Below are 15,265 nucleotides of genomic sequence, written 5' to 3' on the forward strand. Positions count from 1 at the left end.
TGTGCAGCAACTGATTGAGGAAGTCATGGAAGATTACAAGGTCATGGAAGACTTCCTTTACAATCTTACCGAAGAAGATTTCACTGACAAGTGAGCACAAGGCATTTCTCCCACTGTCAAAGTGGGACTCTTCAGCAATTACCATTCTCAGTGCTTCAGGGGCCGTGTGTCTATCAAGGGCTCCTGCAGAACTTTTAAGTGTCTCTCAGGCTATATGAGCCCTGAATTCTTGAAATGAAGTTTGTAGACAAGAAGTGTGAGTTCATGCTGCCTTCTGGCCTGGGGCAAGGCAAACTGGTAGCTATTAACCTGTTTAACATAGTAAAGCCCTTTTCTCTGGGTGATTTTTTTTGGGTTTTTGGGTTTTTTTGAGATACTTGTAAAGTTTCAAAGTGCACAGTTTAATCTGTGCCTGAAACTAAATGAACACTTCCAAGATAGGAAGACTCCCGGGGTTTTCTTAAGACTAGGAAGAAATTTGAACCCCTTGTTGTTACTGCAGCTCCTCTCCAAGCATCTTCCTCTTAGTTTTATTATTCCAGTTATGGCCTAACTATGCCCCAATAGCAGAGTCAGCTCACAAACACAGCTACAAGGCTTCTAAAGCTTGCTCAGCCCAGGAAGCACTTCTCTTATGACATGTACTTGGTCCAGTATGTCTGCAACCTGAATGAGCCTGTGCAGAGTGCTCCTGAAACTAGAAACATGGGGTGCAAGGTGCAAAAACCCCACAGAAGCTGCAGGAAAGCAGCTCAGCCCCAGGCCAGCTTGGAACAGGCGTGGCTGTATTCCCACTACCCAGACCTTCCCCAGGCAAGACTGGTAGGAGATGGCTGCATCCCCAGGTGCTGGAGGGGTGTGACCTCCTGTGAGTGTAGTGTGCAAACCTTGTACTGGCACTGCACACAGGCTGAGGGTCCAAACGGAGGCAGTAATGGGTGGGCTGTGGCTGAGCAAGAACCAAGAAACCTGCCTTGGCGTGAGCAGCCAATTTCTGCAGCCTTTCCTGGATCTACAATGCTCTCCCCAGGGCACTCTGCAGAATCCAGGGCTTCCCTGTATCTGGGTTACGCTGGCCCCTCACTGCCCTGCTTAACAGGAGACTGGCTTTTTCAGTAGTCCTGAAAAGCCATAAGCCGAGACTCTGACCCCATTTTTTTCAGTTCCTTGCAAATACATTCAAAGACAGACATTCCCTCTGGATGCCAACTGTTATTTTGCTGTCTCCTAGCTTTTCAGCAGTGTAGTGGATTTGTTCCTTTTAAAAAGGCCCTCCACTTCTCCCCAGCTCTCTCCAGCTGAATAGCCTAGTCACAAGGACTGCATATCAACAAGACAAGCTGGAAAAAAATGTTTTGTTGAAACCACATGTGTTTCTGTTGTTGTAAAGCCTCCTTGTTTGGTGGGATTTGGCTTTCTCATTCTGTGAATTTCAGCATTTCAAACATATGCTCAAAAAGCTTGTCTCTTTGTATCATGTGGGTGCAGGTGGACTGCCAGTTACTGGCCAGTGAAAATGTCCGTGGACTCAGAGTCCGTTCGGCTCCAGCACATAGATGATGAGGAAAGATTTCGCAAAACGCAGATTTCGGATCAGAAGACATTTCAAGAGAAACTGGAGGAAATGCAGGTATTAAGCCCCTGACAATTAACTGTCCATAGAAGGGCATCTTGAAGCTCTTGTCATCAGCCAGGAGAGAAACTTTCAGATGAGATTTTACTCAGATGAGTTTTGAGGTGAATGAGTTGTTAGACCAAATATTAACATGCCCTCCCTTGGTTTTTTGTTGGCTTTTGATTAAGAGTTTCCTTTTTGTGTGAAAGACAAGACTGTGCAGAAATACTCATTTTTCATTGAGAAGGTGTTTATACAGTGCTCCAGTTCTTGGTGCTCAGGCAACATGGGCACCTCCTTTCTCTTTTTTGTGTACTCAGTTCCCTGCAGAGCATCTACTGTGATGCGCTGCCATCAAGGGGGAAAACACAGCATTCAGCCATGGAACTCATCTTGTGGGAAAAGACCCTGAAATAATTGCAGAGTGTTGGAGCTGAGATATCTCTGGTGTCTGCTAAAACAGTCTGCATTTTATTTTTTCCTCAGAAACTCTTAAATTCAGGGGGAAAAAAGCCATTTTAGAAAGGTGGAATCACTGACCTAGATTTTCTTGGAAGAAGGTTCCCAAAATGATAATACCCCAACACTGGATCAAAAAACCCAAACAAATAAAAAACAAACCCACACAAAATACCAAAGCAAAATCTAAACCAAACAAACAAACCCAAGGCACCAAAACAAAACACAAAATTTATTAGAGAAGCTCTAGATATGTGTTGTTAAACAATTCTTGGAAACAAACTGAGTGACTAGTAGAGCTATCATTTGCACTTTACTGGTTCTGTAGCAAATATCAGTGTAAATTCAGCATCAAATTTGGGCACAGACTTATTGTTCCTATTTCTTGGGGATTAACTGTTTTCACAAAGAGGACAAGCAGCTGGTCATTGCATTTGCAGTTTCTTCCACCTGACCAATGGTTATTGCTTCTCCTCACCACTTTCATCACAGTCTAAACAGAAGTGAAATTGGTTTGGGGAAGGTGAAATCAAGACCATAAAAATCTGTCCTTTGAATGAAACGAAGAGCACACCAGGAAGCTGTTATCTCTAGAAGCAGCACTCAGCTTCAGAGTCCCAACTTGTGCCTGCCTTTTCTCTTCCAGCTGACTGTAGGTGGATTTTCTGTCCAGTCAGATGTTAACCAAGCCCATGAGCTGGCTGAAGATGCAAGGGATGTCCGGAAGCAGCTGAAGGAACTCCAGGAGTTGGCAGTTCTCTACAACAACAGGGAGAGACTCTTTGGCATCAAAGTTACAGATGTAAGTGTCAGGTCCTGTACCCACAGGACTCTGATCTTTGCTGGGATTTCTAGGTGGTAGGTAGAGCAAATAATGAGACATAGTTCCTCAGGGAGGAATCCTTCATGCTGCTTTGGTTTATCTGGAGAACTGCTCCTCAGTCCTGTAGATTGGCTACACTGCTTCATCGCTCCGCTGGGCTGCAGAAGAGCCAATCCCAGGCAAATGTGGAAGGTTGCTCAGGGTCTGATATTTCCACTATTTATGTGAGAGATTTTGGATGCCCACAGTGAGATCTGAGAGATGTTCATGGTTGAGAAGGTCTTGAAGCAGCACTTAGGATGCATCCATTTCTGTAAGGCTGTTGCTGCAGGTCTATGGGTGTGAATGCAAGTGGTTGCAGAGTGGGTGCTGGCAGCTGGCTGAGCTTGGAGCGTGGTGTTCTCCTAAGGCAACAGTTTATATAGTTGTAAACACTCATTTTGGTTGTAGCTGCTCAGCTGCCAGTGAGTCATTGTCATCCACATCCAGCCAAGTCTGGCTGCAGACCAGAAGTGGAGTTCACATGATGATCCTTTCCTCCCCTTCAGTCTCTTGTTACTTCTCCTTCCCTGTAAGGAGCCAAGTTTTAATATGATAATGGTGTGTGCTTTCACTGATGGTGTGTGGCCTGTCCATCAAAATCTCCTCGTGGAAAGAGTGCTTTCCATGCCTTACACATGGTGCAGGCACAGCTCCACTGGATGTATGTTGGCCTGAATGTGTCAAGCCCAGCTCTGCTGGTTGCTCTCCCTTGAAATACACATTGTTGGCCCAGGAGAAGGTAGTCTGACATATCCTCTTGGAATACATGTTTTCTCATTGCTGGCTTCAGATTCAAAAAAGAGGCGGGTTTTTTTGGCCTTTTGACATGTAGCTGTTGTTTGGAGGTGAATACACTTGTTGTTTACGTTGTTTTTAATTTCTTTCTAAAGTACAGTGGTCTGAACAAGATGCTTAAGGACTTCCAGCCATACTATGATCTCTGGACTACAGTATCAGACTGGATAAAGTGGAATGTGAGCTGGATGAATGATTCTCTCCTTAAGATTGAGGCAGAGGAGCTAGAAAAGAATGTCAATGACTCTGTTAAGACCATGCAGAGATGTGTGAAGCAGTTCAAGGATTCACCAGGTAGGTGCACAGTCTGGGGAAAGGAAGTTGGTGCATATCAGCATTTTGATGTGAAGCATGTCACAGAGTGCTCTAAGCAGGGATTATCAGGAAGTCACATGTGTATTAGAGACAGCTGGGAAAATGCTAACAAAGTTATTTTCCGCTTTTTTTTCCTGAAACTATGATGATTCACATCTAGATACTAGTTACAGGCTTGAAGTACCAGCCACCCTCTGATGTTGCAGTTAGTATTTACTAAGTATATATATATATATATATATATATATATATATATGTATTTTTATATATAGATATAAAGTGCAATAATCCAGGCTAGTCACAGAGAGTTACTATTTAGCCCACTGGCTAGACATGTGGGTTTAAGCCCTCGTGCAAAGTCAGGCAGCAAGGGAACTTGAATCTGGGTCTTGCAGGTGCTGTTTTCTTGGCCAATCTTATTTTCTTTATTGGCCAATGCATTTAATGGAAAGCCAGAAGAGGTCTTGATTTTGTTATGAATAAAATGAAATTGCAAAATCTGGAAATTATCTCTGCAATATAATAACAACTTTCCTACTTGCCTGAATGTGTATGAAGTTGAGATGATTGCACTCAGCCCTTGCAATTCACATGGAAGTCTTTTGACCATTTCTCCTAATAAAGCTGAAATTGAGGCTTCAGTTGTAGCTGAACTTGCCATTCCCTGGTTCTCAGAGATGTGTTGGTCATTCTTTAGAGCTAATTATAAAATCTCCTGCCAGATGGCTTAGATTGAAATATATTTCGCTGTGGGTGATTTTTGATTCATCCTTTTTAACTTGAACTTGCTCTTAAACAATGCCATGAATCAGCCCCAATGGAGGAGGTGATGAGTGGATGCATGAGTAACTCTGAATCATTATGATAAACAGAAATACTAAGAATACCTGCTTATGTTCATTGCAATATTCTCTGGTACCTGGATATTGGTTCTGTCCTTTGCATATCCCCAGCAGGGAGCACGAGGTGATCACATCTTTGCTGTGAGAACACAGTGCAACCATGCAGGGTGCAATAAAAGGAGGCACATGCTATAGCCAGATTTTGGAAGGGAAGCAAGTCCCATGTTCTTTACCTACCCATTGTTTTATTCACAGTAGCACCAGCCAAAAAAAAAAAAAAAAGGCATGATGTGAAGAGTGCAGAGGCTTTCTAGGATGCCCGCAGAGAGAAAAGCCCTTTCCCTCACTTTGTCCTTCCTATGAAGCAGCAGTACATTTGTCTCTAGCATGGCCATAGGCTGGCAGGGCCTCTCCTGCACGCTTTCTATTTCCAGGCTGGGATCCCAGCCTGCTTTTAGCTCCTTAGTGTTCATCTTCTATTGAGGGTGACCTGAGCTGTGCTGTGAGATAACTAAAAATGCAGGTTTGTTAAGAAGTGAATGTCTTGAAATGATGACTGTAACTTCCGAAATATCTACTGGCAGATGATCATGCTTCAGTCCATATCAAGGAGTTAAATTTGTCCGCCTCTCTTCTTCTGGTGAGCTCTAGCCTAAGGCACACTTCAGCTTAGCATGGGCTTGCCTCTATCAGCCTTTTGGTAATAGGCAGATCTGCTTTTTGGGAGCAGGCTTGAATCCTGGCTTAGTGGCCATGCAGAGAGCCTTCATATCCTCCTTACTTCAACCTGCATTGTCCAGTGCTCTCACCTGCTGCTTACCCTATACCATGTGACTACATGCACATCAGGCTTTAGACAGCTTCTAGAAGTTCCTTAAGGCAACTTCCTCACACGCTGTTGTTGCTGATTTTCTCCCTGTTGTTCTGATTCTCTCCCTGAAAGACTGCCAGAGTGTGGCCAAGGAGTTTCGAGACAAGATGGATGATTTCAAGCAGTATGTGCCCTTAATCCAGGGGCTGCGCAACCCCGGCATGAGGAGCCGGCACTGGGAGATGCTGTCCAGCCAGGTCAAGGCTGACGTGGAGCTGGAGCCCAGCATGACATTTGGTCGCTGCTTGGAGCTGAACCTGCAGGACCACATGGAGACTGTTCTCAAAGTGGCTGAGACAGCCAGCAAGGAATACGCCATCGAAAACGTGAGAGGAGAGGACTTGTTGTGTCTCTGCTTGCTTCTCAAATGGGTTTCTGCTGAGGAGGCAGTCATTGCCTTGGGTGATGTTCCTGAGTGTCCCAGAGTGTTAGACACATTCTGCAGCACGAGTAAAAAGGTTGCTGTCCTTACAGGAGGGAGTGATGACCACACAACTTCCACACAGTAGAAGAACTTATTCTGTCTTGTGCAGAATTTCAATTGTGGCATTAACAGCATTGCCTTATGGTTATGTTGATCCACTGCTAGGGTCTCACTCATCACTGTGGGATTAGTGACTGGTTAAGTTAAAATAAATTGATTGTCTGCACTCTGCCATTCAAATGTTATGTCAGAAGGATTAGCTGTGACTGGAAACAGAGATGGCAAATCCTTTAAACCAGTAAACGTGCAGGGAAACCTTTCTAGCTCTGGAGATTCATAGATTAAATAGTCTTTCAGCTTCAGTTCATCAGTTCAGATGTGATCTAAGATGGTCTTGACCTTCTGGCAGCTCTTGTTCTCCAAAATCTCAGGCAAGTTCCCAATGGATAGTTCCCCTTTTGTCAAAGCTGTCATTAATCATAGTCATTAATAAGCCCTTTGCTGGCAGCCTCTGTGCATCTAGAGCATAAACAGGCCTGGAGGTGAAATTGCAATTTTTTCCCCTCAAGGTATTTGTTTCAGCACTGGTGTAGAGGTGTTGAACCTGTGGGCAGTGCAGAGGAAATGTGCTGCTGCTGATTGTGTCATGCATAAAATACAGAGCTGCAGTTTCCAGTGGATTCCAGGAGTGAAAATCTGTCGTTTTCTAGAGAGTGGCATTAAGAGAGTTGTGGAAGCTGGGATAACCATTTGCAGAAGTTGTATCTGAAAATTAAATTGCTTGTCCCTCTGTTCCAGGCACTCAACAAGATAGAGGCTGAATGGAAATCTGTTTCATTCAGTGTGGTGCTTTACAAAAACACCAATACCTATATACTGAAAAGCACCGATGACATTTCTCAGCTCCTAGATGATCATATTGTCCTGGTTCAGAGCATGTCTTTCTCACCCTTCAAGAAACCTTTTGAGGAGAGGATGAACTTGTGGGAAACTAAGCTGAAGATAACACAGGTACTGGTTTTTACCCACACACGTGGGAGGCAGGCAGCTGGGCTGTGCTGCCATGGTTGGACGTGGACACTGTGCAGTTGCTGCTGGGAACTGGGAGGGCAGTTATCAAGAGAGTATCAGTCTTTAGGGAAGAATAGGGCCTGTGAAAGCCCTCTGACTCTAAGAAAGTAATGCAGCCCTTTTGCTGCTTATTACAACACGTTTTGGTGGAGCCAGAGCTTGCCTATTGCTGTGAGTAGTGTTACTGGTCTCTCTAATCACACTGTACTAAGTGGACCTTACAGATTCTTTCAGACCCTGTGAAATCCATGCTAATCATCTACATCTCAGTGTAGGAAAGCACATGGGAGACTGCTGTTTAAGCAGGATCTGCCAGACTGTGCCAGCACTTGCTCATCAAACCAGGAGCACCCAGCAGGACTCTGACAGCAAAATAGCAGTGCTGCAGGAGAAAAGTTCCTAAACTTTTGGAAAGGGGAGTGCTAGGAACTTGTTAATTATTTGTAAAGGAAATTCCATCTCCTGACCCTGTAGGTAGATTTTAGAAATATGGAAGGTGTAAGTGCTGCATCACCTTTTTTCCTTTCTTTCTTGTTTTTTTAAACATGTTCTGGTGCACAGTTTGAATGGTTTTGTTGAACAGGTTCATAGCATGGTGTCCTGATATGCTTTTCTTGCTTCCCACTAGGATGTCCTAGAGGAGTGGCTGAACTGTCAGCGCTCTTGGCTCTACTTGGAGCCAATCTTTAGCTCAGAGGACATCAAAAGACAGCTCCCACTGGAAAGCCAGCGCTACAACATGGTGGATAAGGATTGGAGGGAAGTCATGAAGAAGGCTAATGCAAACCCTGAGGTATGTGCCTTGATGAAAGCCAGTGCAGGTATCTCAAACACCTTGGAGCTGTGCTCACACAAGGACTGTGTCTTTGAGTCATTGTTTTCATAATGGTGTGGACATGAGCAGCACTGTGTTAACTGCATAGCCTTGCCCAGGGCATTGTGCTGAGTCTCTTCTCTTGGAACTTGGCCTTTTTTTCTAGTGTCTGAATGGACAGATCCATTCTCTGTAGTGCCTTCCACCAAAGTCTCCACCCCAGCAGTTTCCTCCTCCTCAACACAAAGAACCCCTGCCTCTTAATGACTCTTGTAACCTGCAGTGGTTGTAATCCATAAGGTAACTCCTTCAATTCCTCCTCAAGACTGATTCTCTAAGTTTTTTAGAACCATTGTTTTTGCCTATTTTTGTGTCCTGGTGGCAGTGCTCTGCTCTCTTCTATTCTCCAGTCTCCACTTCCCAGGACTCCTTCACTGCTTGTATTCCATATTACAAATGTTGGTATTTAGGGGAAGCCAGAAATGCTTGTCTCCATAAGGGCTGTTTACCCTCCTTACCCACAAAGCTTACACCTCTCCAGATCCCTGAGAATTCCTGTGAATGAGTGATTTAAACATCACTGGGCAACCCAATTATCTCCATTGCCTTATCTCTCACATGCTCAGAATACTGATGCTTCCTCTGTTACACATTCTGTTGTAGGTGATTTCTTTGTGCCCTCATCTAGAGCTACTGAAGAAGCTGCAAAATTGTAACGAACTACTTGAACTTGTGCAGAAAGGGCTGAGTGAATATCTGGAGACAAAGAGAGCCGCTTTTCCCAGGTAACCCCTAATTTCACTGGGCTAGATTGCACTCCTTCTTTCAGAAAATATGAAAGGAGAGGCTCACTGCAGTTCATTCTGCCAAGAAAGAGCAAAACCACCTAAGCTTAGGATTTATGCATGGCCTGCAAACATAAGCGAAGCTGTGCCTTTCAATGCTGCCATCTCATGGGGAGAAAACAGGCACACACAAATGTGGTGAGTTAAGGGCAGTCTGGTAGCATTGTTGCATATCTGTGCCTCAGGATTTATGTAGAAAGGGTGGGGTAAAATTAAAATCTCCAAGTAACTTTTTCTCTAATTCCCTGAAGGAAGACTTCTATTCTTTGATACTCATATAAACCCTCTTTGCTAGGAAATAACTGACTTCTGCAGAGGCAGAAGTCTGGCTCTACAGAAAGGGAGAGGGCTGGATAGTGGCTGCTCACCTACACAAATACAAAGAGATCAGTGAGCAGTCAGCAGCTGTGTCTTTAGCAAAAGGCTTGTTCCCCATCATGCCAGCACTTAGCTCTTGCTGCTGCAGTAAACAGAGCCTTTCCTCATACTTCTCTCTGTGTTTGTAGGTTCTACTTCCTTTCAGATGATGAGCTGCTGGAAATCCTGTCCCAGACAAAAGACCCCACTGCTGTACAGCCTCACCTGCACAAGTGCTTTGAGAACATTGCACGGGTAGGCACAGCCAGCACACGAGTGGCTTGGCCCCCCTTTGGGAAGCTGTGTTGTGGGAGTTGGAGGTGTTCTGAGGTCTGAAGGAATGTTCACATTCTGCTCTATGGAAATGTGACTCCTGGGAACCTGTACCTGTACATAGGCATTGGAAGGTGCTGCCTGTCCTGAAGTGGGATTCCAGCAACCTCACTTTAGACACTTCAAAGCCAGGCATCTGCCCATGAGCTGGGTACCCTTGGTTGTCCTTCAGACAATGGGGGAAAATAGGCATCTGCAAAGGGTGACTTAGGGAAATTCACTTAGATAACCATCCTGGGAAGGGAGGACGCTCCCTCTGGAGATATGTGTCCATCTCACCATGAAGGCCAGGAGAAATAGCTCTGGCTTAGCTTTCTACTCACAGGCACCTTGTTAGGATTGAATCCCACTCCTGCTGACAGCCCCAGAAGGGACAAGGACTGAACAAGCCTGAGCTGAATTAAGTTTCTGCCTTCATCCCTACTTAGGAGCTGGAGTTAACCTGGCTATTTTTCCTCTTTGTTATTCCTAATGGACTTCAGACTCCATAGCTAGTCACAGCTCGAACCACCACAATACTCAGACAGCAAAACCAATCTCCTAGTCATTAGTTTGGAAAAATAGAAAGGAAATTGAACTGGAAACATGGTGCAAAGCCATTGGAATAAATAAGGGGACTTTCAGTGATATGCTGGGGCACCGGAGAAGCTGTTAAAATTTTACTCTTAAAACCAGGCACTGTGACATCAAGGGAAATTATTTGAATCTACAGAATTGAGCAGGAGTCAAGGGTCTGAATCCTAGACAGGCAATGAGAAATGTTCATCCTACCTATAATTTCATTTGCTTCACTCAAGTCACACCAGCAATGTGAATCTCTTGTTTTCATACAATCGTTTTCCATTATTTGGAGAGGTCATTTTACACGTCTGTCTCACGCTTTATTATCACTACTGGCAACCAAGTTTGGCACCAGGTTTATAATGAGCAAACACTGGTGTAGGCTGGCTGTCCCCCAGGGGCAGGAAGGCAGGGATAGAAAAGAAATTCTTCACTCATGTCTCCTGTTGTGTTTCTTCCATTAGCTGAAATTCCAGGAAGACCTACAGATCACACACATGTACTCTGGTGAAGGGGAAGAGGTGAAGCTGTCTTCTGCCATCACTCCCACTGAGAATGTGGAGGACTGGCTGGTGGAAGTGGAGAAATCCATGAGGGCCAGTGTTCGGGACAACATAGAAAAATCAATTGGTGTTTATCCAGAGGTAAGGGTTTTATCACAGACTGCCAGGTCTCTGATGTGTTGGTTCCAGGCTTGCCATGGAGGTCACCAGAGGTGGGGCTGATGAACCTGGGATCTGATCTATTCTATTCTATCCTATCCTATCCTATCCTATCCTATCCTATCCTATCCTATCCTATCCTATCCTATCCTTCCTATTCTATTCTATTCTATTCTATTCCACTTTCAAAACACAGTCTTTAATACAGTTGTGTGACTGTAAGTGCAGAATGGGCAGCTGGGCAAAAAGCTAATGGTCCAGCAGAATGCAAACCCTGCACGCTCCCTCACAGGATCCCTACAGCATGGAACAACCCTGTATGAATCCATATCTATTAATCTCTCCAGACTACTTCCTCTTTGTAAGGATCTTCTGCTTCAGCTCTCGTGTCTCACACAGTGTGCTAGGGGCTGGTAAAAGTAATCAAGGCACATGAGCTGTTGGTTTCAGTCAGTGCATAGGGGATGCATCATGGCTCTGGTTTCTGTGTAAAAGCTATGCTGGTGTAAAATTGAAATTTCTAATCTAGGTAATCTATTTCTAATCTATTTTTCAGAAAGGCTGAAAAATAAAGAGGCCTCAGATGTTTTTGTTACTCTTTCTTATTTAGACTGAAAATTTCAAAGTAGGAAAGTTAGAATAGGCCAGAGGAGGGGAAACATTCTTTTGGGTCTCACAGATTCCTGCTCTTCACCTGCTAATGGCTACTTGTACCTGGTTACTGCAAGTGGCATAGTGGAGAGAAGGTACCTGCTGTACCCAGTGCCTGAGGGTGATTTCTTCACAGCAAGTGGAATGGAAAGAAAAGGAAAGCCTCTTACACAAGAATTCAGTGCTAATTTGTCAAGCATGCCTCTCAGAGCAAGAGGACATAGAAATAAATAAATAAACAGTCTTTGCACCTTTTTTCCCCCTTTCTCATGCCTATTTTTTTTTTCTGTTTTAAGACTCCACGTACCTCATGGGTCTTGGAATGGCCTGGCCAAGTGGTCATTGCTGGCTGCCAGATCTTCTGGACAAAGGAAGTGTCTGAAGCTCTGGAGGCTGGAGATTTATCCAGCAGGCTTTACCCACAGTTGAGTGCTCAGGTATGAAAATGAATGTAAGGGTGAGATTTTGCCAGATGGAGGCTTTTCAGTCATCAGACCTCAGACAAGTTATAAATACAGCCAGGACAATACTGGTGGGGAAACAGACACACAGTTTTGCATAGCACTGTTAAAAACAAGTGATAAAACTGGTTGTCTTCTTAATTATTAGGGTATTTGTCATAATAAACCTCAAATAATATACAGGATTTATAATGTGATCACCACCTGAACACTATAACAGGGTGAAAGATAACTTCTCCAGGGTTACCCAAGAAGCCAAAGGTGAAGAACTGAAGTGATGGACAGTGGAGGAAACTGCATCCTACGTATCAGTTCTGTGCATCTAATCACACCTAATACCTGAGAGTTATTAGCTCTGGACTTCATAGTGGCTCTAACTCGTTCTTTTCACCTGAACATGGTAATGGTGTAGGCAAAACTCAGCTCTGAGCCAGCCCTGAGTAGTATTTGCTTTCTGAGCAACCATTTGTACTTCTGAAAAGAGAAGAGGCAGAAGTAGCCTGAGCACAGCATATGATCTGAGGCTCAGCATGCCCTGAGTTTGATTGCATTGTGTTGGTACAGAGTGCATTGCTTCAGGGTACTTTCCTTTTGTTCCCAGCTGGGAGATTTGGTGGCCCTGGTCCGTGGGAAGCTGTCCAAGATGCAGAGAGCAGTGCTGTCAGCTCTCATTGTCATCGAGGTGCATGCCAAGGACGTTGCAGCAAAGCTGGTTGAGGAGAATGTAACGAGCATGAATGATTTTGAGTGGATCTCCCAGCTCAGGTTAGAGAGCACAGCTGTTGAATCTCACCTGGCTTCCCTGGCCAGTCTCCATTCTCCTTACCCATCAGCTGTGTCCATGGCAAATGGAAACAGAAGTATGGGACAGATCTTGCTTTGGTGGCATCCTCTTTGGCAATAGAAACTAACCCATACCATGATGTTTAACTGTTAAAGGGTGTGCTCTTGCCCAAGGGGTGCAATGCTTGATCCCAGGTCCTGTGAGACCTCCTGTCCACTTTGTTGTGCTACTTTATCCTTTCTGCTCTCAAGAGGGAAATCCCTTGACAATCAGCTCTCCAAACCTGCAGGCTGTAATCTTGTGAGCTGCTGCTTTGTCTGCCAGGCAGTGTTTATCTTTCTGATGCTATGTTCACTCACCATTAGATACTACTGGACAAGGGGAGACCTGTACATCAGAGCAGTCAACGCTGAGTTTCTCTATGGCTATGAGTATCTGGGCAACACTGGCCGTCTGGTTATCACACCCCTCACTGACAGGTAAAGACATTGTTTTCTGGGTAACAAATGCACTTTTTTTTTTCTCTTTTCTTTATTTTTTTTGTTCTGGATGAAGAGGATTAAACCAAGGATCTGACCATTCAGGTCCTACATCTTAATGTATGTAAATAGAATCCATTTGTACAGTAAAGGACCACTTCAGACAAGTGCACAGGAGCACCCTGGCATTGGTTGCTACTGTACTCCGAGTGGGCAGTGCTCAGACTGATTGCTTCCACTCTCCTAATTCTTAATGTAGTGCTCTCATATAAAATGCCCACCTGATAGCTAAGGAGCTCTTCTAGAAACCAGCTAGTGCTCTAGAATATGCAGCAGAAATAATAGTTTTACCCTTTTGTAACTGTCCTTTTTCTGCAGAATGAATTTGTAGCCAGTGGCAGAAGGATTTATCCATGCAGGCCCCCATGAATACTAATCAAGGCCACATAGCTCTAACTCCTTTGCAGAATGCTGCATATCTAAGCAGTTTTGTAGAATAATGAATGATGGATTCCTCCTTGTCTCCAGTTGTATAGATCATATGTCTCCTTGCTGAAATCAGTGGTACAAATGCTTTTTTTCTTCATCTGGTCTCTTCTTTGTTGTAGGTGTTATCTGACACTTACAGGAGCTCTGCACCTGAAATTTGGAGGAGCACCTGCAGGACCAGCAGGAACAGGCAAAACAGAAACAACAAAAGACCTGGGCAAAGCACTGGCAATCCAAACTGTAGTGTTCAACTGCTCTGACCAACTTGACTTTATGGCAATGGGCAAGTTTTTTAAGGGACTAGCCAGGTACAGTGAAATGCTGAGTGTCATTATTGAGGGGTGCTGCACACTGGGAGTTGGTGGGTATTTTTCATAGCAGCCCAAAAGAACAAGAAAAGCCCTAGCAAGGGGGTTACTGACTTCCAGAATGAGCAAGGTTACAAAATTCCAGCCAGAAAGGAGGAACAGTTGATCCAGTTATAAAAAGAAGAGATAAAAAGAGATCCTTGTTCATTTAAGGCAAAATTAAAATGCTTTGCACTAATCCACAATGCACTAATCCACCTGTGCAAATGTTTGCAGCTTTGGCCTTTATTTTAATATCATCCATGTTGGACTGAGATTCAGCCCACAAGCTGCTTAATCTTAAGAAGAAGAGAATCTGCTGAGAGTATTCAAAATTGAGCAGCCAAGAGAGACTGCTCTAAGCCCTGAGGGATCCTCTCAGAGAGGCTTCTCTCCTCTCTACATTTCAAACAGAGCTGGTCCAATTAGTCTGTTGCACACTGGTGAATCTGAATTAGTTAGTCCAACAAAAGCTGATATTCTTTTCTCAGATGTTTTCTTTGTAAGTAATTTAACTTCTTTCTTAAGCCATGCCTTGTGGGAAGATCACCTTCCTCATATGCATGCTGCCAGCTTTATATATAGTTTTCCAAATTCTGAAAAATGTACTTAAGTGTTGTCTAAACTGTATCTGCTACACTTACAGCTCAGGTACCAACCAGGAATTCAACATTGCACCTCTTTAAAGCTCAAATGTGTAACATGGAGAATTTGTCCCAGGCTCTAGGATTGGATACTGCCATGGGCACTCCTCACATGGCCTGGGATGCACAGCTGGGGTGTCCCCTGAACCAGGGCACAGTGGCTGTGTCACTGTTTGCCATGGGACATCAGGGCCCTTTTGTGTTCACTTCCAGTCTCTGTTGTGCCCACCCAGTATGTGGATATATAACTTCTAGAACTTTTGACTGCAAGTTTGCTCCTGTGTGGTGTTGCTGACTCCCTCCATTCTTCCTTCCCTGCCCAGCTCTGGTGCCTGGGCTTGCTTCGATGAGTTCAACCGCATCGATATCGAGGTGCTGTCTGTGGTGGCCCAGCAGATCACAACCATCCAGAAAGCACAGCAGCAGAGGGTATGTAAGGCACATGTGGATGCAAAGGCAGGCAAAAACATCTCCACTTGAGCTAGTTCAGGCAAGTCCTTGTCTCTGCACACACCTTCAAGCTTCACTTCTCAGGGGCAACTCTTAACAGACATCCTTGAGGAGAGGTTTGAACAATGTCC

General features: G+C 44.4%; 1 protein-coding gene across 1 annotated transcript in view; it reads left to right on the forward strand.

Moving 5' to 3' along the window:
- Positions 1-15,265, forward strand: part of DNAH1 (dynein axonemal heavy chain 1) — a 67,630-nt gene that overhangs the window by 15,724 nt on the left and 36,641 nt on the right. Inside the window, exons 15-29 of the mRNA XM_030956580.1 lie at positions 8-90; positions 1,489-1,630; positions 2,721-2,876; positions 3,830-4,028; positions 5,835-6,088; positions 6,985-7,197; positions 7,886-8,050; positions 8,735-8,856; positions 9,423-9,528; positions 10,632-10,811; positions 11,777-11,917; positions 12,543-12,706; positions 13,091-13,204; positions 13,813-14,001; positions 15,008-15,113. Of these exons, the coding sequence (XP_030812440.1) occupies positions 8-90; positions 1,489-1,630; positions 2,721-2,876; positions 3,830-4,028; positions 5,835-6,088; positions 6,985-7,197; positions 7,886-8,050; positions 8,735-8,856; positions 9,423-9,528; positions 10,632-10,811; positions 11,777-11,917; positions 12,543-12,706; positions 13,091-13,204; positions 13,813-14,001; positions 15,008-15,113 (2,334 nt within the window). The remainder of the gene's footprint in view (positions 1-7; positions 91-1,488; positions 1,631-2,720; positions 2,877-3,829; positions 4,029-5,834; positions 6,089-6,984; positions 7,198-7,885; positions 8,051-8,734; positions 8,857-9,422; positions 9,529-10,631; positions 10,812-11,776; positions 11,918-12,542; positions 12,707-13,090; positions 13,205-13,812; positions 14,002-15,007; positions 15,114-15,265) is intronic.

Source organism: Camarhynchus parvulus, chromosome 12, assembly GCF_901933205.1.
Source record: "Camarhynchus parvulus chromosome 12, STF_HiC, whole genome shotgun sequence".
In the NCBI taxonomy this organism is placed as follows: domain Eukaryota; kingdom Metazoa; phylum Chordata; class Aves; order Passeriformes; family Thraupidae; genus Camarhynchus; species Camarhynchus parvulus.